This window comes from Mesocricetus auratus, unplaced genomic scaffold, assembly GCF_017639785.1.
Source record: "Mesocricetus auratus isolate SY011 unplaced genomic scaffold, BCM_Maur_2.0 Super-Scaffold_100676, whole genome shotgun sequence".
Taxonomy (NCBI): Eukaryota; Metazoa; Chordata; class Mammalia; order Rodentia; family Cricetidae; genus Mesocricetus; species Mesocricetus auratus.
The window spans coordinates 70,016,501-70,038,526 of NW_024429266.1; the positions used below are offsets into that span (position 1 = coordinate 70,016,501).

At 49.8% G+C, this 22,026-nt stretch overlaps 1 protein-coding gene across 1 annotated transcript in view; it reads left to right on the forward strand.

The window, feature by feature from the left end:
• Positions 1-10,456, forward strand: part of Gli2 (GLI family zinc finger 2) — a 226,845-nt gene extending 216,389 nt beyond the window's left edge. The window contains exons 12-14 of the mRNA XM_040738479.1: positions 2,645-2,926; positions 4,843-5,167; positions 6,466-10,456. Coding sequence (XP_040594413.1) covers positions 2,645-2,926; positions 4,843-5,167; positions 6,466-8,864 — 3,006 coding nt within the window. The 3' untranslated portion in view covers positions 8,865-10,456. The remainder of the gene's footprint in view (positions 1-2,644; positions 2,927-4,842; positions 5,168-6,465) is intronic.
• Positions 10,457-22,026: the final 11,570 nt, after the last annotated feature.

Below are 22,026 nucleotides of genomic sequence, written 5' to 3' on the forward strand. Positions count from 1 at the left end.
TAGCTAGTCATATCCTATCCACAGACAAAAGCAAAATGAATGCATGCTTTCTTATTTGACTATGTGTGTTCAGATCCATTTCTGTCATACAGTTCACCACCTCCTTCCTAGGGAATGATCTGCCCACAGTGGGCTGGGTCTTCCCATATCAGTCAGCTTAATTTAGGTATACCCCACAGACATGCCTATAGGCCAATCCAAAGCAGACAGTCTCTCGCTGAGACTCTCTTCCCACATGATTCTAAACAGATAAAGCTAACCCAGCACATACCAGGTACCAGGGGCCCCTCCCCCACCAGCCACTGTCCTTACGTAAGTCCTGCATATCAGCAGGTCTCCCTCTATACACCGTGGCCTCTCCCCCAAATAGCAGATGCTCCATAAAGTTCCATGGCACACTGATGATCTCTGCACCTCGGTTTCCTCGTGTCTATAATAAATACAGGTGCCACCAGGGTGTCTGCAGAAGCTGAAATCAAAACACAGTGGGCTTAAATCTGGACGTAGTGGTGAGTGTTTATAATCCAGTGCTAGGATTTTCTGGCCAACCAGTCTAGCCGGTCATGATGCAGGACAATGAGAGACCCTTCTCAAAGATCAAGGTGTATGGTGCCTGAGGAATAACACATGGAGAGAGCTTCCCGGTTTCTAAGTTCTAAGCATGTCCTGAGATACAATCTACTCCCTGCTTCTCTGACCACTGAATGGCTTCTGCTACATGGGCTGCAGATAAGGAAACTGACACTCAGGGAGGTGACACAACCTCTTAGGTGGTGTCACAGGCCTAGAGGCAGCCTGCTGGCCTCTCTGAAGCTGTGACACCATCCTGGCCATTGCTTTGCCCACAAGGAGGTGTCCTCCTCCAGAACAGCTGCCCTGGTGCCATCACCCCCTCTGCACATGCTGGGGCTCCTGCTCCAGAAGCTCAAACTGCCTGCCGAGGCTCCGCTAAGCTATCAACTGCCTGCCCAGAGCAAGCGGAGCCCCCTAGGCAGGCACAAGAGAGCCAAGGAAGGAACTCACCAGGAGCTCCTACTTACAGCTCACCTACACAGTTGCTGTGGTTCAGGCAGACGTGTGTGTGTGTGTGTGTGTGTGTGTGTGTGTGTGTGTGTGTGTGTGTAAATAAGTTTTACCTGTGTGTATATGCGTCATGTGTGTGCCCAGCCAGAAAAAGGGGTCAGGTCCTGTGGAACTGAAGTTACAGATGGTTGTGAACTACCATATAGGAAATGGGAATTGAAACCAGGTCCTGTGTAAGAGCAATAAGTACTCTAAACCATTGAGCCATCTCTCCAGTCCTGGAGAAAAGAGTATTTCTAACAACTTATATGTGGCATGAGCTGCAAACAGGCCTTTCTTTCAGAGCTTGTTAGAAGTTAGAGGCATTCTCAAAGGCCTCTGAGCCCCTTGGGGAGGAGTAGGGATATGTGTGTATTTATATGCATATGTATAGATGTGGGAGTAAGGTTTGTTACATATTTGTATGGATTGGAAGATTGACATATATAGTATAGGTATATGCAAATATATATGCATATGTGTGTAAGGGTGGTACATCTATATCTGTATGTAGATGTAAGATATTCATGTGTATAAGTACTTTATGCACTTGTAGATATGGGAGCATGTATACATGTATAGAGGTATTTATATGTGCGTTGTGCATTTGTATGTGTGTAGTGGATACATATACGGAGTGTATTTGGGGCCAAGTGTGGGTTTGTAGATATATCCATGTTTGTGTAGACATGAGTGAGTGTAGATGGAGTTTTTCGTTGGGACCTTCATCAGCTCTGTTCTGCCAACCACTTCCCAAATAACCATGCAGAGACCTTACTATTAATTACAAATGCCTGGCCAATAGCTCAGGCTTGTTACTCAAGCTTAACTCTTACATTTTAAATTAATCCATATTTCTTGTCTATGCTTTGCTATGTGGTGGTACCTTCTTTCAACATGGCACCTTCATCTTGCTTCTCTGTACATCTGCTTACAATTCCTCTGACTCCGTCCTTCTTCTTCCCAGCATTCTGTCTGCCCCCAAAACCCTGCCCAGTCATCGGCCAATCAGCTTTTTATTAACAAGGAGAGCAACACATATTTACAGTGTACAAAGATTGTTCCACAGCAAGTGAGGGTGGTTTATATGTGTGTATGTATGCTATATATGTATGTGATGATATGTGCAGGATCAGGTATGTGTATGGTGATTCGTGTCTGTGTATTTGAGTGTGACCAGGCCTAGGACAGAGACAAGATGTTCAGATGCTCAAGTGTGTACCCCACGGCCAGGTGATTGGAAGTTTCCTTGGTCCTACCTGCTTTTGACAGAGGCACAAAGGCCTAATGAACTTGAAATCCCAGTCCTGGTTCCCTGGGAGCATGTGGGTCTTTCCCACACTCTGATCTGTGTCACCAGCTTCTTGTGGCAAGAGTTCTTTGGAGGACACCCCTCCCTTGCATGCAAGGGTGGTACATCAGGTAGAGTAGGAGGCCAGACTCGTATGGGTTTGACCTGGTGCACTCGAACCACAGGCTGTGAACATGTTAGAGCACTTACCCCCTTACAAGGGCTGCCGGGGAACATAGGATGGCTTCCTTTGGGTCCCCATGCATAACCCAGGCCTCGCTCTCTTTCTAGAAACCCTACATCTGCAAGATTCCAGGCTGCACCAAGAGGTACACAGACCCTAGCTCTCTCCGCAAGCATGTGAAGACCGTCCACGGGCCAGATGCCCATGTCACCAAGAAGCAACGCAATGATGTACACCTCCGTCCTCCACTGCTCAAGGAGAATGGGGACAATGAGGCCAGTGCTGAGCCAGGCGGCCGGGGCTCTGAGGATAGTGTGGAGGCCAGTAGCACTAGCCACACTGTGGAGGACTGCCTGCATATCAAAGCCATCAAGACAGAGAGCTCCGGGGTAAGACAGACTGCCCCGCTGGCAGAGGGCAGTTCCCCAGCTCCGCACAAGGCCCAAAAGCCCAGCTCCTCTGAGGGCTCTGCTAAGGCACCCTCTTCTCAGAAGGAAATGATGCCCCATCTTGCTCCAGCTCAGCTTCCTCCTTTATCACCGTGTACCCCTCATGACACCTGTCTCGTTTCGGTCACCTTCTCTGACCCGGCTCCTGCTGGGCACCGGGGGCTGGGGCTGGGGATGCCCTTTCCCCATCCTGGTCTACACAGGGTGTGTTTGCCTCTCACACCCCGGGTACCACTGCGGGTTCCCGCCCCTCTGTCCCTGTCTGTGCCGGCCCTACTCCAGCCTCTGCTCCTTTCGTTCTAACCACCTGTTCTTTGTCTCCGCCTCTTTTTCCCAACTGTACCTCCCCTAAGGATAGACGCTACTGAGGTGAGCGGAGGAATGGGGGAGGGTGGGAGTGCCCAGGGCGAGAGGGTGGACTGGGCTGCTGTCTTAGTGCCCCTGGCTGAGCAGAGGTTGAACTGGCCTTTGGAGAGGCAGGTGACATGCGGGGACTGGAGAGGTGGGCAGCAGGAGTGAGGCTGGCAGGTGTGAGGAGCAGGGAATCCATAGCAAAGAAGGGCAGGGGTGAGGTCTGGGGAGCAGGGGAGGGCAGGGGTGAGGTCTGGGGAGCAGGGGAGGGCAGCAGGGAGGTGTGAAGATCAAGGGAGGGCAGGAGTGAGGTGTGGAGATCAAGGCAGGGCAGGGGTGAGATCTAGGGAGCAAGGCAGGGCAGGGGTGAGATCTAGGGAGCAGGGGAGGGCAGGGGTGAGTTTAGGCTAGATGGAGCAAAGAATTGTGGAGGGCACTGCGGTCAAGACCTGCAGAGTCCTGCTCGTTGGAAACATCTCCCCTAAACTGGGCATGTAATATTATTGAATCTTCCCTAGGAAGAGGCAGGGACAGGGAAAGCATTTGACCAGAAAATGAGCCTTAAGCTACAGCATCCAGGGTTTGCTTCCAAGGCCGATCTCAGGCTACACTGGGTGCTGTGGAGTGCTGTGGTGTTGGTTTATTTGCCTGCACCGACCCAGCCCAGAGGGAGAGGACACATTGTAGCTTTGTTTCTGTTGCTACGGCAAACACCTTGGCAAAGGCAAGGGAGGGCAAGTGTGAGGAAGGGATTTGAGTTACAATTCCAGATCCCTACCCATCTTTTTTGGAGGGGGGTAAATCAAGGCAGGAACTCAAGCAGCTAAGCATGTCACAATCACAGCCAATGACAAACGCAATATACACAGTTGGCTGCTTCACTCAGCTGACTGTCTTAGTTCAGGACCCAACCCGCAAAGTGGTGCCACCCACAATCACACCCACAATCAGCGTAGGTCTTCCTACATTTAACAATTAAGACAGTTCCCTGCAGACATACACACAGACCAACCTGATGTAGGTAATTCCTTATTAGGAACCTCTTTCCAGATGAGTCTCGGCTGTGTCGAGTTGATATGTAAAACTAACCAGCATATCCATTTTGAAGCAGCCATGCAGGCAATGGCTATACCCCATTCTCTCCCCCTCTTAAGCCCCTCTCCCCCTGGCTTGTTGAGCGCATCCTATGCAGCAAGTCACCAGGCCTCTGTTATCCCTCACTGCATTGTGGGCACAGCAGCAGTACCTTCTCTCTGGGTGGACTTTGTCACCTTCTACCTACAATGGGACAAATCCTTGCACATGTCGCTAGGTGGAAGGCAGTTTGGGTGGATCTGATATTAGGAGAGAAGGCCGAGGGTAGACAAGGGATGGATTGCCCAAGTAGTTCCCTGCTTCCTCGTGTCCCCGCCCAAGCAAGCCCAGCACGGTATGAATGTGGGATGGCCACAGGACCAGATGACTTCTCACACCCTCTGAGTCCGTCTTCCTCATTGTCCCTACAGCTGTGTCAGTCCAGTCCCGGGGCCCAGTCATCCTGCAGCAGCGAGCCCTCTCCCCTGGGCAGTGCCCCCAACAATGACAGTGGCGTGGAGATGCCGGGGAGTCTGGGAGACCTGACAGCACTGGGTGACACATCTCCAGGGGCTGACACCTCAGCCGTGGCTGCCCCCTCCACTGGCGGCCTGCAGCTGCGCAAACACATGACCACCATGCATCGCTTTGAGCAGTTGAAGAGAGAGAAACTCAAGTCACTCAAGGATTCCTGCTCGTGGGCTGGCCCAGCTCCACACACCCGCAACACCAAGCTGCCTCCCCTCCCAGCAAATGGTGAGTGAGGCCCAGGTCTTAACCGCCCAGGTGGGAGTCTGACTGGCAGCCCACTATGGGACAGATCGGATGGTTTCAGGTTCTCAGTGTCTTATTAAAATGAAAAAATCTGAAGAAGCTCACAAAAATAGCAAAAGAGAAACCCTTCATTCAGATCTGAAGCATGAGTTTAGGCCCAGGACTTCCTCTAGCAAGGTTGCTAGAGGCAAGATGTGGATGGCCTTTTGGGTTTGATCAGCAGCCTTAGGTTATGTAAGTCTTAGTTATTGGCAATGTCTGATTTTAACCATACGCACACCTAGTCATGTGTAAATATAACATGATAAATGGGGGCTTTCCCCTAAGAGTTCACTCAGAGGATATAGTTTACCTTACTGCTCAGGGCACCCCAAAACACATTTAGGCTGGATCAGTCTGGTTCCTTGGTTATAGGTAGTATTTCAGAAAATCTTTGGCCACTAAAGGTTCTTAGGGTTGGTAGGGAATTGGAGGTCAAAGAGATCAGGCTCTTTTGGTTGGAGGGGATGTGGGTGTAGTCTGGGGCAGGTGTAAGCTCCAAGTGTGTGGGTGATAAAGAAGTGTGTACAGTGTCAGCCAAGTGAAGCCCGATGGCTGAGCTCTCCCTACGCTTGCCTGCTTCAGCCTGACCTTGTGCTACACGGAGAGGAGACAGGCAGAGAGAGGCGAGGGGGGCCCACCCAAACCCATGCAGCGGTAAAAGTTAGCGCAGGTCCGTGAGCTCCAGCACGCGTGCTATTCTCCATGCAGCATGCCACTGAAACCCTCTGAACACAGACGGACCCTCCTACAGCTCCTTCCTTACCTGGCCATCCAGCGTTTAGGGGGTGTCGTGGCAAAGGCTCAAGGAGGGAGAGCAGTATGATTGACACCCCAAAGGAGCCACGGTCAGATTCACATGCAGAGTAAGCCACGTAGCACCGAAGACAGAGCTGGGGTGCTGATGTACTGGGCAGCACCTTCCACAGGGAAAGAGCAGGGGGCCTGGCCTCCGCAGGCTCTTCATCTCCAAGAGCGTCTCTAGGGTGCCACTGGGCCCATAGACCCCAGGCTGTCCCCCACGGTGGTGCGTGTTGGCACCCCATCAGCCACACTGTTGGAAGGACTGCTGGCAGGTCTGGGACCTCTTGGGTTACAGCGCCGCATCCACACAGGTCACCACTTCAACTCATTTCTTTTTGGTTTTGGGAAACAGCGGCAGGGTCCTAACACCATCAGGGAGTATGTGTCCTGTGGAGCACAGTCCTTGGCCTCCTGTGACCTCTCTTGTTCCTCCCCAGGTTCTGTCCTAGAAAGCTTCAACAGCACTGGGGGCGGTGGGCCCGCGGGACCGCTGCCCACCCAGCGACTGCCAGAGCTGACGGAAGTGACGATGTTGAGCCAGCTGCAGGAACGCAGGGACAGCTCCACCAGCACTGTGAGCTCGGCCTACACTGTGAGCCGCCGCTCCTCGGGCATCTCCCCGTACTTCTCCAGCCGCCGCTCCAGTGAGGCCTCACCTCTTGGTGCCGGCCGCCCGCACAATGCCAGCTCAGCAGACTCCTACGACCCTATCTCCACAGACGCCTCCCGGCGCTCCAGTGAGGCCAGCCAGTGCAGTGGTGGTGGCCCGGGGTTGCTCAACCTCACGCCTGCGCAGCAGTACAGCCTGCGTGCCAAATACGCAGCAGCCACAGGTGGACCACCACCCACACCGTTGCCGGGCCTCGAGCGTGTAAGCCTTCGCACCCGCCTGGCGTTACTGGATGCCCCCGAGCGTGCACTGCCAGGCGCTTGCCCGCATCCACTGGGGCCACGGCGTGGCAGTGACGGGCCTGCCTACGGCCACGGCCACAGTCATGGCCATGGCTATGTAGGCGCGGCTCCTGCCTTCCCACACGAGGGCCCAGGCAGCAGCGTGCGTAGGGCCAGCGACCCTGTGCGGCGACCTGACCCGCTCGTTTTGCCCCGAGTGCAGCGTTTCCACAGTACCCATAACATGAATCCAGGCTCACTGCCACCCTGCACTGATCGGCGAGGCCCGCATCTACAGAGCCACCCTAGCGTGGACAGCAGCCTGACCCGCCACACTTACTCCCCGAGACCCCCTAGCATCAGTGAGAACGTGATGATGGAGGCCATTGCTGCTGGAGTAGATGGCACAGGGCTTGAATCCGACCTGGGGCTGGTAGAAGATGATCTGGTGCTGCCGGATGACGTGGTACAGTACATCAGGGCCCACACCGGTGGTGCCTTGGATGACAGCGCGCGGCAGGGATATCCCGCAGAAAGCACCGGCTTCCCTGAGAACTCTAAACTGCCCAGTCCTGGGCTACAAGGCCACCGGACGCTAGCAGCGGCCGATTCCAACATGGGCCCTTCTGCTCCTGGACTGGGGGGCTGCCAGCTGAGCTACAGCCCCTCCTCTAACCTCAACAAGAGCAACATGCCTGTGCAGTGGAATGAAGTGAGCTCTGGCACCATGGATGCCCTGCCCAGTCAGGTGAAGCCACCTCCTTTTCCCCACAGCAACCTGGCTGTGGTTCAGCAGAAGCCAACCTTCGGCCAGTACTCAGGATATAGTCCACAAGCCCTGCAGGCGAGCTCCGGAAGTCTAGACAGCACCCAGCCACACCTGCAGCTTCGTGGAGCCCCTGCTGCCCCCAGAGGGAGCTACGCACAACAGCCTCGGCAGCCGGCCATGGGTGGCCAGTGCCTGAATGTGACTGCTGCTGTGAGTCCTCAGGCCACCTACAGCCACGCCCACCCCCAGCTGAGTCCAAACATTGTCAGTGGATCGCTGAACCAGTTCTCTCCCTCCTGCAGCAATATGGCAGCCAAGCCCAGCCACCTGGGGCTCCCTCCACAAATGGAAGTCGTCCCAAATGCCACCATGATGAGTGGCCATCAACGGGAACTTGGGATTGCCAATTCGTCCCTGCCTGGGGTGTCACAACCTCATGCAGTCCTGGGCTATCCGCAGCAGGAAGGCTACCAGCAGGGCTCCAGCCTTCTATCATCCCATCAGCCTAGCTTCGGGGAGCCCCAGCAGGGCACCGGCTTTGGTCTCATGCAGCCTCGGCCACCCCTTGAGCCCAACACTGCTAGCCGGCACCGCGGAGGACGTGCCGGGCAGCAGCAGTTGTATGCCAGGACCACTGGCCAAGCCATGGTCACATCAGCCAACCAAGAGACAGCAGAAGCTATGCCCAAGGGAACAGCAGGGACCATGGTATCCCTGGCTCCTCAGCCATCTCAGGACACAGGACAGTCACAGGACCAGAACACACTCTGCTACTACGGCCAGATCCACATGTATGAACAGAATGGAGACTGCCCAGCTATGCAGCCCCAGCCACCACAACCACAAGCATGCTCAGACAATATCCAGCCCCAGCCTCTACCTTCACCAGGGGTCAACCAGGTGTCCAGTACTGTGGACTCCCAGCTCCTGGAGGCCCCCCAGATTGACTTTGATGCCATCATGGATGATGGTGATCACTCAAGTTTGTTCTCGGGGGCACTGAGCCCCACCCTTCTCCACAATCTCTCCCAGAATTCCTCACGCCTCACCACACCCCGGAATTCCCTGACACTGCCCTCCATCCCTGCAGGCATCAGCAACATGGCTGTTGGGGACATGAGCTCCATGCTCACCAGCCTGGCTGAAGAGAACAAGTTTTTAAATATGATGACCTAAAGGCCCCGGCTCCTGGTACAGAGCTGACCTGAGAGAATTTAGTTTCTTGAAACATAAGAATCTATAATCTCTACTCTCTGTCGGAAAAAGTGTTAATTAGGCCTGAGAGGGCTTGGGCAATGGCTGGTTCAGACTTGCAAATATTTTAAGAAAAGATTTAGAGGCAGCCTCTTTGCTGTTTGACCTATTTTTTGGAACACTCGAAAAGTCTTGTTCAGAAAGAAACTCGTTTACACAATGCTTGCCAGCCTTTGGTGTTTATGGGATTACTCGGTTCTGGCTTCTTTGCCTCTGTCATTCTGCTAATGAGAGAGTACATTGGCCAAGGCTTTCTAAGTACATGCCCAAAGAAGGGAGGGGAGCCACGTTTTGGGTTTGAATCTGAGGCCATGCTGGATACTCTGTTCTGAGAAGGGTGTGCCATCCTGCCACCTGCAAGAAGGGATTGCTCCCTCCCCCGTTTCTTCCATGAAACTCGCCAAGGTTGCTTGCCACAGAGGAGAAAGGTGCCTCCCCTGGGATATTATGGAGTCTCCTCAGTTACTGCTAGCATCTCCATTCCCTAAGGTACAATGGGACCCGCAGATTTCCTGAGTGGAGAAGGATTAATAAAACACGTTATCACAAGGAAATAAACTGTGCTACCTGGGGCAAGCCCAGAAACTGCCCGGGGGCCCTCTCCTGGCTTGTTTACAATGTTCTGAAGGATACAGTGGAGCCCCTCCTGGGAAGAAGGCGTGTGTCTAAAATTCCTCAGGTTGCGGTGGGCTAGGGATGGACCAAGGTGAAAGAGACCTACCCTGGGAAGAGCAAGTCGCATGTTTACCCAGTCCTATTTTTCCTGTGCACTACCACCCTCCCGTGGAAAGTTCTAGGGCTCCTCCACACTAGGCTGGGTGGCCAGCTGTCTACACCTAACCCCCAAACGCCAACCCCCTGACCTCCGTCCTCCTCTCCAGGTTATGTGGCATGGACTGATGACATGCATGGTATTTGTGGTTGGGTGGGAGGGAGAAGGACTGATTCTTGGACTTTGAGGAACTATTAACTGAGTTTTCTTGTTCAGTGTGGCCTGACTCCAAAAAGAATCAGTCCAGAACACACTGCAGGGCGAACGCATGCTTCTTCCCACCACACACATGTGCACACCCCACCCGAGACTTCTCTTTGAATTCATAGAAACTTTGCCAAACCAAACCTCACCACTCAGAGCTTCCTTCTGGCCATGGCTCTGGCTTCAGTGAGGAACTTTTTAGCAGAGCCTGGACCTCTGGGTTCTAGGACAGCAGACTTCTCTGTTTACAATCCAGAGACAAGACCAACTCCAAATGACAGCTCTGGGCCATGCCCACGGGCTCGTGGCTCCAGTGGTGTAGTCTCACTGCCTGACACAGATCCTAACGTCCCCTTCCCCTTCTCCATCTGTATCTATTTTGTGTAGACGCTGCCATCCCTGAGTACACTGTGGTTGAATCGTCCAGCCAAATTTATATTGCCAAACGTTTTTAGCTTTTTCTACTTGCTATAAATTGAGATGACACGCTCAACTTGTAAATAAGTCTTTTTGTACATTAAAAATAATTTTTTCGTAATTTATCTTGTCGATCTGCTTTTCCCTTGACAGTAGTTAATGAGAATCTAGGCAGTAAATTTGGCGCATTTGAACAAAAATTAGGCTGTATTTTTTCACAACAGTGTCAAGACTGACGAGCCCACCTTAACCCAGACAAGCTTAATTCAGGATCATTTACTGGCTGTTTGCTTCTCACTTTGGGGTGGGAGCAGACAGGGTTTGTCAGGTTTCTGGGACTCAGTTACTAGGAGCTTTCCCAGTGATCTGAGTCAGTTAGCTGAGGTCACATACACCAGGTCTCGTGTTCCAGGCACATGGTTCCTGGCTGGTACACGTTTGAATTGGGAGTGTTTTGGCTACTTCTTTGTGCTATGATCAAATACCAAACAAAAGCAACTTCAGGGGAGAGGGGCTCAAAGTTAAGGGTGCAGCCAGTCCGTCCTGATGGGGAGTGTATGACAGCGGGAGCATGGGGTGTCTGGTCACCTGCATCCTCAGTCAAGAAGCAGAGGAAGATGGCTGCTGATGGTCAGCTTACTTTCTTTTGTTCAGTCCAGGATCCCAGCTGATAAAATTGTGCTGCCCACAGTTAAGGTACCTCAATTTTCCCAACCTGGACTGGCGGGCCCAGGGGCTTGTTTCCCAGTGAGTCCAGATCTTGTCAGGTTGACGTTGAGATTAACCATCCCAGGGAGTGAAGGGTGGGAAGAGGGATAGGCCCCCAAAGTTGGCAAAAAGGGAGGCAAGTGAAGACCGGGATGTATAGCTACCAGCCTTGGGTGAAGGACCAGGAGAGATGAGCTGTGACTAGGACCCTGAGTCTAGGAATGCCCCCTGGCAGGTAGACAGGGAGAACCCTGAGTCAACAAATTGATAGTCTACCCTGGGCAACGATTGGGGATCATTAACCTCAAAAGACTGGGAATATAGCTTGGTTCGTTCAAATCTCAGAACCCACATAAAAACCAGACAGCAGTAGCATACCTAAGGGGAGATGGGATCCCAAAACATAAGAATTCCCAGAAATTCATGGTCCAGCTTGCCTGGCATATGAAGTGGAAAAGTAATTCAGACACCCTGTCTCAAGACAGAGGATGAGGGCCGGCATCAAGGTTGACCTCTGACCTCTACATCCTCACTATGCCAATGCATGCCTACATATGGGGGTGGAGTGGGGTTGGGGGAGTGCAAGTGCACACACAGATATTAAAAACGAGATTTTTACAACGAGATAACTCAATGATTAAGAGCACTCGATGCTCTTGTAGAAGACCCTAGTTCAGTTCCCAGCGCCCATGTCAGGAGGCTCACAACCACTGCAACTCTATTTCTGGGGGGAATCTGACTCCCTCCTGTGGTCTCTGGGTACCCTCATACCTGTGTGCATGCTCACACACAGACACAGAGATACATACAAAAAAATTAAAAATAGAGGGCTGGGTGGGTGGGCTTGAGGGAGGGAGAGAGAGAGAGAGAGAGAGAGAGAGAGAGAGAGAGAGAGAGAGAGAGAGAGAGAGAGAGAGAGAGAGAGAGAGAGAGAGAGAAACACTCGCACATGTAGAGGCCAGAGAACAACCTAAGCTCTCATTTCTCAGGCACTGTACACTGACTGGTTCTTGCTGTCATGGAGTTTACCAAATAGGCTAACTGGCTGCCCATCAAGCCCCCAGGATCCAACTGTCTCCGCAACAGTGCTGGCATTACAAGCACAGCTTTTTTAATTTTTAACTTTTGTTTGTTTGTTTTGTTTTCAAGGCAAAGCTCCTCTTATAGCCGGATGTCCTGGAACTTGCTCTGTTGACCAGGCTGACCTCCCTCTTGTCTCCTGAGTGCTGGGATTAATTAAAGGCATGTGCCACCATGCCTGGTCTTTTGTTTGTTTTAAATGTGGGTCTTGTGGCAGGAACTCAGATCCTAGAATTCACAAGGCAAGCACATTACTGACAGCCATCTCCCCATCCCCAAGTCTGAGGTTCCCCATCTTCCAATGGCCTTGGAGCACCTTCAGTCCACTTTGGCTGTCACTGACCATGGTTTGCTCTCACATGGGTTTCTCATACACTGTGTCACCCCATCTCAAAAGCCACACCCCCTTCCCTGTGGCTTCTCTCTATGTATATTTATGACTGGTGTTCCCATACCTCCTGATGTAGGCCGTCCCCTGAAGGTCTCTAGGCACCCCATATTCTAAAACATGCAAATAAACAACAACAAAAGAAAACAAGCAAAACAGGGCCTCATGTAGACAATCTGGCCTCATATTCACTATCTAGGCGAGGACAGCCTTGACTTCCTGATCCTTCTGCCATTACCTCCTGAGTCCTGGGATTACAGACGTGTGCCATCTCAGCTCAGTCTGTATGCTGCTGGGGATCAAACCCAGGGTTTCTTGCGTGCTAGGCAAGAGCTCTGCCCGCTGAGCTACACTCCCAGCTTATAAGAAAATCTTCACAAAGCATTTATCCACACAGAGCACAGGGCACTATTTTTTTCTTGCCCTTTTCCAACCATCAGTGAATTTGCTTATTTTTCATTTCCAAGTCTAGGCTTTGTATGTGAGAATATCCACCTCTTATTTGTGTCCCTTCTAAATATGTCAACTACCACCTAGTGAGTGCTGTCAAATAAACACAGTGACCAGTAGGAAGATCTGGTGTGGCTCACAAGTGGCAGCGAGGGCGGGCTTACCTGGGTGGCCGTGGAGGACAGCTCATCTCTGCTCCTGGACTTCCCTCCTGGGGACATCTAATGACAAAGACTTTGTAACACGACTGGGCCAGGAACAGGAAGCAAATCACAGAGCTGAGCCTGAAAGCAATTGCCTGGGAAACATACCTACACAGTGAGGGTAGAGGAGTTCCGGAATAACCTACCCTTCCACGTTCCCCCACCCAGCGCTTCTCGTGGTAAGACTCATTCAAGCCTTGTGACTTCTGTCACCACTGAGACAAAATACCCAACAAAAGCACCCAAAGAAAGATAGGTGGGTGGTATCCAGGTGGTGGCGCATCCCTTTAATCCCAGCACTCAGGAGGCAGAGGCCGGAGGATCTCTGTGAGTTCCAGGCCAGCCTTGTCTGGAGTGAGTTCCAGGACAGGCTCCAAAGCTACACAGAGAAAGCTTGTCTTTTTAAAAAAAAAAAACACTAGGAGAGGAGGGCTCTTAGTTGGAGTCAGAAGCACAAGACAGCTGCTATGTTACACCCAGTGTCAGGAGGCAGAGGGAGGTAAAGGCTCATTTTCTCCTTTTTATTCTGGGTGCATCTTCCCACCTCAACCTAATCTGGAAACTCCCTCACAGACACGCCCAGAGGTTTGCCTCCTGAGTCTGGATCCTGTCAGTGACTGACAGTATTAATAACTATCATATTCACTGACATGAACAGAGTGTGATGGTGCATGCATGTAATTTCATTCAGGAGGCAGGGGATCACCCATAGTTCCAGGGACGCCTGGTCTCGGTAGTGCGTTCCAGGCTAGTTGGGGCTACAAGACTAACTAACGTTGCAGCCTCCTTCTGTCCCCTGGGTCTGTCTCCATTTATTCTAAGCTTGAAAGGGGGAAACAGTCAAACACACACACACACAAACATACATACATATATATACATACACATACAAACATGTATACACATATTTACACAAACACATATACACACAAGCACATACACACTCACATACATACATAAACACACATAAATATATATACATACATATACAAACTTATTTACACAAACACACATACACATGCAAACACATATACACATATTTACACACATATATACACACACAAATATGTACACATATACATATACACACATAAATATATATACATACATACACATAAAAGCACATGCACACTCACATACATACATACATACATACATACATACATACATACATACATAAACACACAAACACATGCAGTAGTACAACATTGTCCAACCAGGTTCTCAATGCCCGTCAACGTCATAAGGCAAGAATCACACAAATAGAGGCAGGCTAATGTCTCATATGAGGTTAGATGGTTACATTGCCCTTGAAGTAGCATAATACAGATTTTTAGATTGAGGCGCTCAGTAGGGAGATAGTACAATTAAGGGGGAAAGCAACTATTCTTGGGGTTCTGGCAAGAACACAGTAGATAACTGAAATGCTAAAAATTTTCAGATAACGGTGGTGTGATAATGCTCACACAGGACACAGAGCTTCAAGATCATCTCCAAATACAGAGTGAACTTCAGACTAGCTGCACTACATGAAACCCTGCCTCAAAATAAAAATACAATTGCAAATAACCCAAAGAAGGCTGGAGATAGAAAACAAATAACAATCCAAAAAAGAAAAAGGGGGAAATAAATTAAAGACAATGCTGGTGCTAAGTGCAGCCCCATTGCTAACTACATAAAATGAAAACAGCCTAAAAGCTTCAATTAAGACACGCACGGAGAACGGGGCTGGAGTTTCAGACATGCAGCTTTAAGACTTCCTATAAAGCTGCCGTCGTCAAGGCAGCAGAATTGATGATGGTAAAATTGCAGATTGGTGGCATGGGACAGAGAACGGTCAGCAGTCATCACACAGAGACCAAACTGTGTTCTGAAAGGTTTGTCCAACCTGTGACACACAGGCAGCATACATCCCAGGATAGCTATGATGCAGCCTAACACAAAATCCTCAATTTACTTAAAACATTGTGAGGGGTGTGTCTGTGTGTATACATCTCTGTGTGTGTCTGTGTGTGTTTCATGAGTGAATTTTGTAGATGACAGTGTCATATAGTGTGGGGACACCAGACCTTGAGCAGAGACCCACTTCCCCTTCGGCCTGGGAGTAGGCAGCTGTAAGACAATGTTTACTAAAAACATGTTTACTAAGAACAATACAATGCCAGGGGCAATAAGGTCCTGGAAAAGGCCTGCCCACGGAAACCGCCCTGACCTCGACTTTGTCCAAAGACTAATCGCCTCTTCTGACACACCCAGATCAGTTTCTGGTGTCAGGGCAGAACCAGCCAGGGTAGAGGAGAGAGCAGAAGCTTCTCTGGTGGGAGCCTTTCTTAGGAAGTTTTCTTGAACCTTTTTGGGGCCTGATTAAAGTTTTCTTTATATCCTTGAACGAGTCTCTGTGTTGTCAATCCCCGACACCCTCCGCACGTTCTCGGACACAGGCCGCGCAGCAGGCGTGACAATATAGAAATGTGGAAAGGTTAAACATCGGGTCAGGGCGATAAAGTTTGCCTAGTAAGTGCAAAGCCCTGGGTTTTCCCAGGGGTTCATTCCTCAGTTCTAGTTCTCTCTCTCTCTCTCTCTCTCTCTCTCTCTCTCTCTCTCTCTCTCTCTCTCTCTCTCTCTCTCTCTCTCTCATACACACACACACACACACACACGTGTGGAGAGGAAGAGTGGGCACACACATATCCTTCTCTCCCATCCTGAATCCAAGCCACAGGAAAACTTCCTTACTCCAACTCCAGAAATTACCCAGACCCCTTTGCATCACCACTACCCCTGTATACTGTACTTGAGCCCCTCATATGGATTCACAAGCCGGCAACACCTTGCTGTTGACACGTGCTCTCTCAGACATGGAAATGGAAGTCTGTCCTCCAAAATAATGGGATGGATCCTGTGTTGCCCCCACCTACCTGGGGGGGGGGGTCTGGATTATAGATGTCTGCCCCACTTCCTGTCCCGTCTCAATCCACACCTCCCCACTGTTCCACTTGCCCCGCCCGGTCTCGTCCCACGATTCTTCCACTGTCAGAGCAGAGCTTTCAAACGCTGTTTCTCCACATAGTGTCCCTGTCCCAAGCAAGTCTTACGGTTCATCGGGATCTTCTGGACCTCATCTCCTTCCTCCCCCTATCCCTTCTTTTCATCCGTGTTCGCTCACTGTGCCAAGTTAAGGCCAGCACGCGCTGCCTCGGGGCCTTTGCACTGACCTTCCCGCTGTCTGGAATGCTTTCCTCTCAAATAGCCAAGAGATTCGTACCTTCAGGCCTTTGCCCCCATAGCCACCCTGTTTAAAAGGATGGGGGTTGTGGGTGGGGATCCGGGCAAGAGCACCCGCCTCACATGCAGAACACTCTGGGCTTGATCCCCAGCACCTGAAAAAGAAATAAGCTATCATACCTCCCCCATCACCGGATAAGCTTTTCCCTAAAGTACAGATGGCCTTCAAAACTGTAATTCGCACCTTCTGAATGAGCCCAGTGGCATGGGAGAGCTGAAGCTGGGAGAGCATTCCGGCAGAGAAGACTCTGAAAGGAACTGGTCACAGAGCTTTCCAGAAGTTTGCCAAGATGGAGAGAGGGAGCAATAGAAGAAGAGGCTTTGATTGTGATTTTATGCGTGTGTCTGTTTTGAAACAGGGTCTCCCATAGCCCAGGCTGGCCTGGAACTCCCTGTGTAGCTAAGGATGGCCTAGAACTCCTGATCCCCCTGCCTATACCTGTAGAGTGCTGGGATTACAGATGGGCAACGCCTCACCTGAACTATGCAGTGCTTATGACTGAACCTAGGGTCTTGTGTGTGTAAAGCACCGCCATACCAAGTAAGCTACATTCCCAGCCTTGATTGTGGTCTTCGGTGGGAAAGAGGAGCCTGTGAAGACGTCTTAGACGCTCTGGATAGACAGGTAGGAGAGATATCTAAAGTGTACGACGGTCGGTGAGGGTAGGGGCGCGGTGTGGGGAGCTAGCGACGGCAGGGTGGTTGTATCCTGTTGGAACAAGACATCAGGACAGAGTAGAAAAGGTGGCTTGGAACTGAAGAGAAAAGAAAGCTGCTGGCCTGTCTCTTGACACAGGAGTCAAGATTGTCTCTCAGGATATAGAGGAAGCAGAGGCCCAAATGGGTTGAGAAGACTTGGGACAGCCTGGGAAAGCATGGAGGATCTGTGAGTGATGACGCCCGTGTGGATGGAAGACCAAGCCCAGTGGGAGCCTTGTTCCTTTTGCCTACATGGTCAGAGAGCTCATGGAGGAGGTCTGAGGCCTGTGTCACCACCAGCCTGGCAGCAGTCTGAGTGCAGGCTACAGAAGGGAATTTGAGCACATTCCAAGCTTAGGAAAAGTCCAACTGCCCATGTGGGAAGATGCCGAGGCACGAGGGATGTCTCTGACTCTTATTTGGGCCTGACTGCGACAAGTCGTCTTTGGGGGAACTACCCCACTCAGTGCTTCTCAATACAACCCTTTACTAGGTGTGGGGAGAGCCCGTTAGGCCGCAGGCATCCCTGCGGTACGGCCAGCTGCTGTGGCTAGAGGTAATTCCCCAGTGTCCTTTATTGCCTCTACTTGGTGGGAGTGACACCAGGTTCTGCTTTACGAGCTGGCAGCACTGCCTCGGCCAGCACAGTGGCTGTCAATAAGGGCTGTGTTTTATATCACAAGCTGGACGATTTATGGGGGGGCCCAGTACCCTGCAGACAGCCATTTGGCCAGGGAAGAAAATGACCTAATGCTTAAGAAATTTGGAAGCCAGAAAACAAACGTGTGTGTATGTTGCACGTACTCGAGTGTGACGATGTCTGCATGTGCCAGCTTTGTCTGCCGGCTCGCCAGGCATTGGAAAACAGAAATCGCTGTTAAACACACTGGCCATAAAAACTAAATGAAACCAAATGAGTCATTTCCTGCTGGATAGGGCCTTTGCGTCACACCTGATGAGCAGGGTTTTAGGGAGAGGTGGGCCATTTCCTACCAAATCTAAACTGCATTCCTTTCTCCCCAGGTAAGTCCATCTCTCTGCAAAACATTGGGTAATGTCGCCACTCAGATGTGTCCTTCTCTTACTGAAGGGCCGTCTTCTTCAGGTCTGTCTTCGTGTCCACATGCCCAACTGCGTTCGTGAGTGTATGTGTGCACATGTGCGCGAACGTGTGTGTGTGTGTGTGTGTGTGTGTGTGTGTGTGTGTGAATGTGCGTGTGAGACCCTTCATGTGGGGGCCAGAGGAGGGTGTTGAGTGTCCCGCTCCATCTCATTTCATCTTATTTCTTGAGACAGCAAGCCCCAGCATCCCACCCTCATCCACACAGCGCTAAGGTTACAGCCTGTGCAACCACTACAACCTGCCTGTGTCCAGTCTTTTGACATTGTGACACGATGTGGTTACGTACAAAGTTCAACTGAGTCATTTTTTAAAATGGTTTTGCAATGTTTGATGCTTGTGTTAGGCCGCATTCACAGCTCTCCTCAGTGGTGTGTGGCCTGCAAGCTGTGGATTGGACACACCTGTGTGAGTCAGCTTCCGGAGGATGGGCACCTGTCACTCGGTTTGACCTCCAAGGCCTCTGTAAACTGCACTGGGCACCACAGCAAGAGCTCCATTCCTGGCTGCTGAAGTGAAGCGTTAACATAGTAGCTTGGATCAAGGTGTAATGATGCATGCCTGTAATCCCAACACATAGGAAGTAAGGCGGCAGGATCAGGAGTTCAAGGTTATCCTTGACTACGTATCAAGTTGGAGACCTATCTTGACTTCTTTTCTTTTCTTTTTAAATATTTATTTGTTTTTTGTTTGTTTATTTATTATGTGTACCGTGTTCTGTCTGCATGTATCCTTACAGGTCAATAAGAAGTCACCGGATTTCATTATAGATGGTTGTGAGCCATCATGTGGTTGCTGGGAATTGAACTCTGGAAGAGCAGCCAGTGTTCTTAACCTCTGAGCCATCTCTCCAGCCCCAGAAGACTTCTTTTGTGCATTCTGGGGTTCAAACTCAGGTCCTCAGGCTTGCAAGGCAAACATTTTACTGACTGAGCCATCTCCCCGGCACCTTTTACCTGTCTGTCATTCTCAAAAATCAGATGTCCCCCCAGTATGTTACCCCCAAGTCCCCAAAGATTCTTGCCACTCTTGTCATCCCGTAAGAGACTACTTCAGCCCCAATCATGTGACTGCACACCTACCCAGGGTCTGGGGTTGAGCCTAGCTCCTGACAAGCATGCTATTCCATTTAACCCTTGCAAGGGCGCTGTGACAATGCTCCTGCCACTGAGAAACAGGCTTGGGAAGGATAAATAAGCTTCGCTTCTCCTGGGTGGAGACCCCAGACCTGCCCTGGGCCAGACCCTCTGCCCTCACCCTGCTCTGGCCCTGCCAAGGCCTGAGCAACATGTGCTGAGACTAACGGTGCACAGGGCTCCCAATAACGCGGTAAGATGGTATCTCCACTCAGACAGAAACTTGGCAAGCCATGCCGAGTCAGGCTGACCCAAGGTCCTCCAGTGAGCACAACCGAACTGGCATGTGCTGGGGACAGGGGTAGAGCTCAGCCCCAGATGTTGTTCCTCAGGAACCAGCCACATTGTGTTTTTGATATCTGATACATTAACTATGCATTTAAGTATTGCATGATAGGGCATATGTAAGATATATATATATACATATATATATATATGTATATATATATATATATATCATCACCCAGGAAAAGAAAGTTGAGAAAAAATATTATAGTACTTAAAATGAAAATGGTCAACTATTTGTCCAATATTCTTTATACATATCAACTCTAATTGTTCAGTAACTGGCTAAGGTAATATTACTTTAGATAACTAACTGTCCCATACACGATACAGGAGTTTTAATGAAATCAGAACACCTGCAAAGTATTCAGCCTGAGCCCCACCTCCTTCCTGTGGTGATGTAATGTGTTACTTTGTTATTGCATTTTAAAATAGCCAGCTTACCACATTGGGCTTTAAAAGGTGTTTCAACTAAGCCCTGTGCTTACCAAAGACGCTATACCCAACAGTTGGCACAAGGTCAGTTTTCCATTTCCATGCTGATCAGCTTTCAAGTTTGGGGTCTTTGTCTTTGTGGACGGTTTATTGCTACAGCACCTGGAAGCACGATTGCTCCCAAGTGGTCCAAATTCCGTAGCCCTACCTGCTGTGGTAAGAGGAATGTGTGTGTGTGTGTGTGTGTGTGTGTGTGTGTGTGTGTGTGTGTGTGCACATGCATGTACATATTTACAGATTACCTTCCAAATAACACCCAATCATTATTAAAGCATAATGTGAACTGAAGTTTCCAGAAAAAGGAGCCTCAACTATGTCAAGTATTCTCTCTGAGATTGATTGGCTGGCTAAAAACATCAATGATTATGGAGATTGGTCCACAGACAAACTATTTGAGGCTTGGTTTCTTACATAACCATTTATTGACCACTTGTGTGTGTCACCTAATGTCTTTGTAACTATTGGTAAGTCTTTTGGGAACCGATCAGCTTCCACCAACCAAAAGGCTAAGAATATCTTCAGATAGCATCTAGGGCCTACAACAGAGGCTTCCTCAGCTTAGCTGTAAACCAACAACTTGATGTTCCCACTAATACATTTGAAACGTGGCTTGATTTATGACTTTTGTTTTATCGTGATAAAAAAACTTCAGGCAATTGTTATCACATTGGAATGGACATTTTGATAACCTAAATCTGTGTTTCCAGATCATGGTCACTCATATTTGGTTCCTGAATAAACTATTTCTTATTCTTTCTGAGGTGAGAGCTGTGTTCTTCTGTATTAACAATAATTAAGAAAACTGAGCTCATTTTCAGCTTCCATGTGTTAAAAATATTTTAATTATTTATTTATTTATTGAGAGAAAGTCTCTATGTCCCTTTGGTCAGCCTGGAACTTGCTATATAAGCCAGGCTGACCTGGAAATCACAGAGATCTGCTTGTCCTGGCCTCCTGATTGCTGGGATTAAAGGCGTGCACCACCATTCCTAGGTCCATTGCTATTTTTTAAATCATATATGTATGTGAGTAGGGTTATGTGCACATGAGTGCAACAACCACAGAGACCAGAAGAAGGTGTCAGATCTCCTGGAATGGGAGTTACAGGTGGTTGTGAGCTGCTCAACCTAGGTGCTGGGGATCAAACACCGCTCCTCTGCGGGAACAGCACAGATTTTTATTTTATTTTTATTTTTTTGGTTTTACAAGACAGGGTTTCTCTGTATTGTTTTGGAGGCTGTCAGTCCAGCCTGGCCTCTGCCTCCCGAGTGCTGGAATTAAAGGCGTGTGCCACTATCACCTGACCAGATTTTTTTAAAGAGAAATTTAACTCAATTTAAAATGTGTGGAGGTTTTGCCTACTTGTATATCTGTGTATCACTTGAGTTCTGGCTTGCAGAAGCCATAAGAGGGCACCGAATCCCCTGGAACTGGAATTACAAACAGTTGTGAGCTACTATGTGGGTGCTGGGAGTTGAACCTGAGCTGTCTAGAAGAGCAGCCAGTGCTCTTAATCACTAACCCATCTCTCGGTTCTGTCTTTCTTGTGTTTAAGAAAAAGCAACAACTCAAGTATAGCAATTGTTTGGACCTTAAACCAACAAAAGTTGGGGGTTTTGTTGTGTTTTGTTTTTAACGGAGGACTATTTTACTGCTGATGCTATTTAGAATTGCTGGCCCTGGATGCCAGTAAAAACGGCAACTCGGCCATTAGTCTGCTTTATTGTGACTTTGGGGTAGATTTCTGTTCCTGCTGTTGGCTTTTCTGTGTTTTTGCAGTTCAGTGGATCACACCCAGAGCCTCACACAAGCTCACTGTTTGACTATTCATTTTAGTTTTTC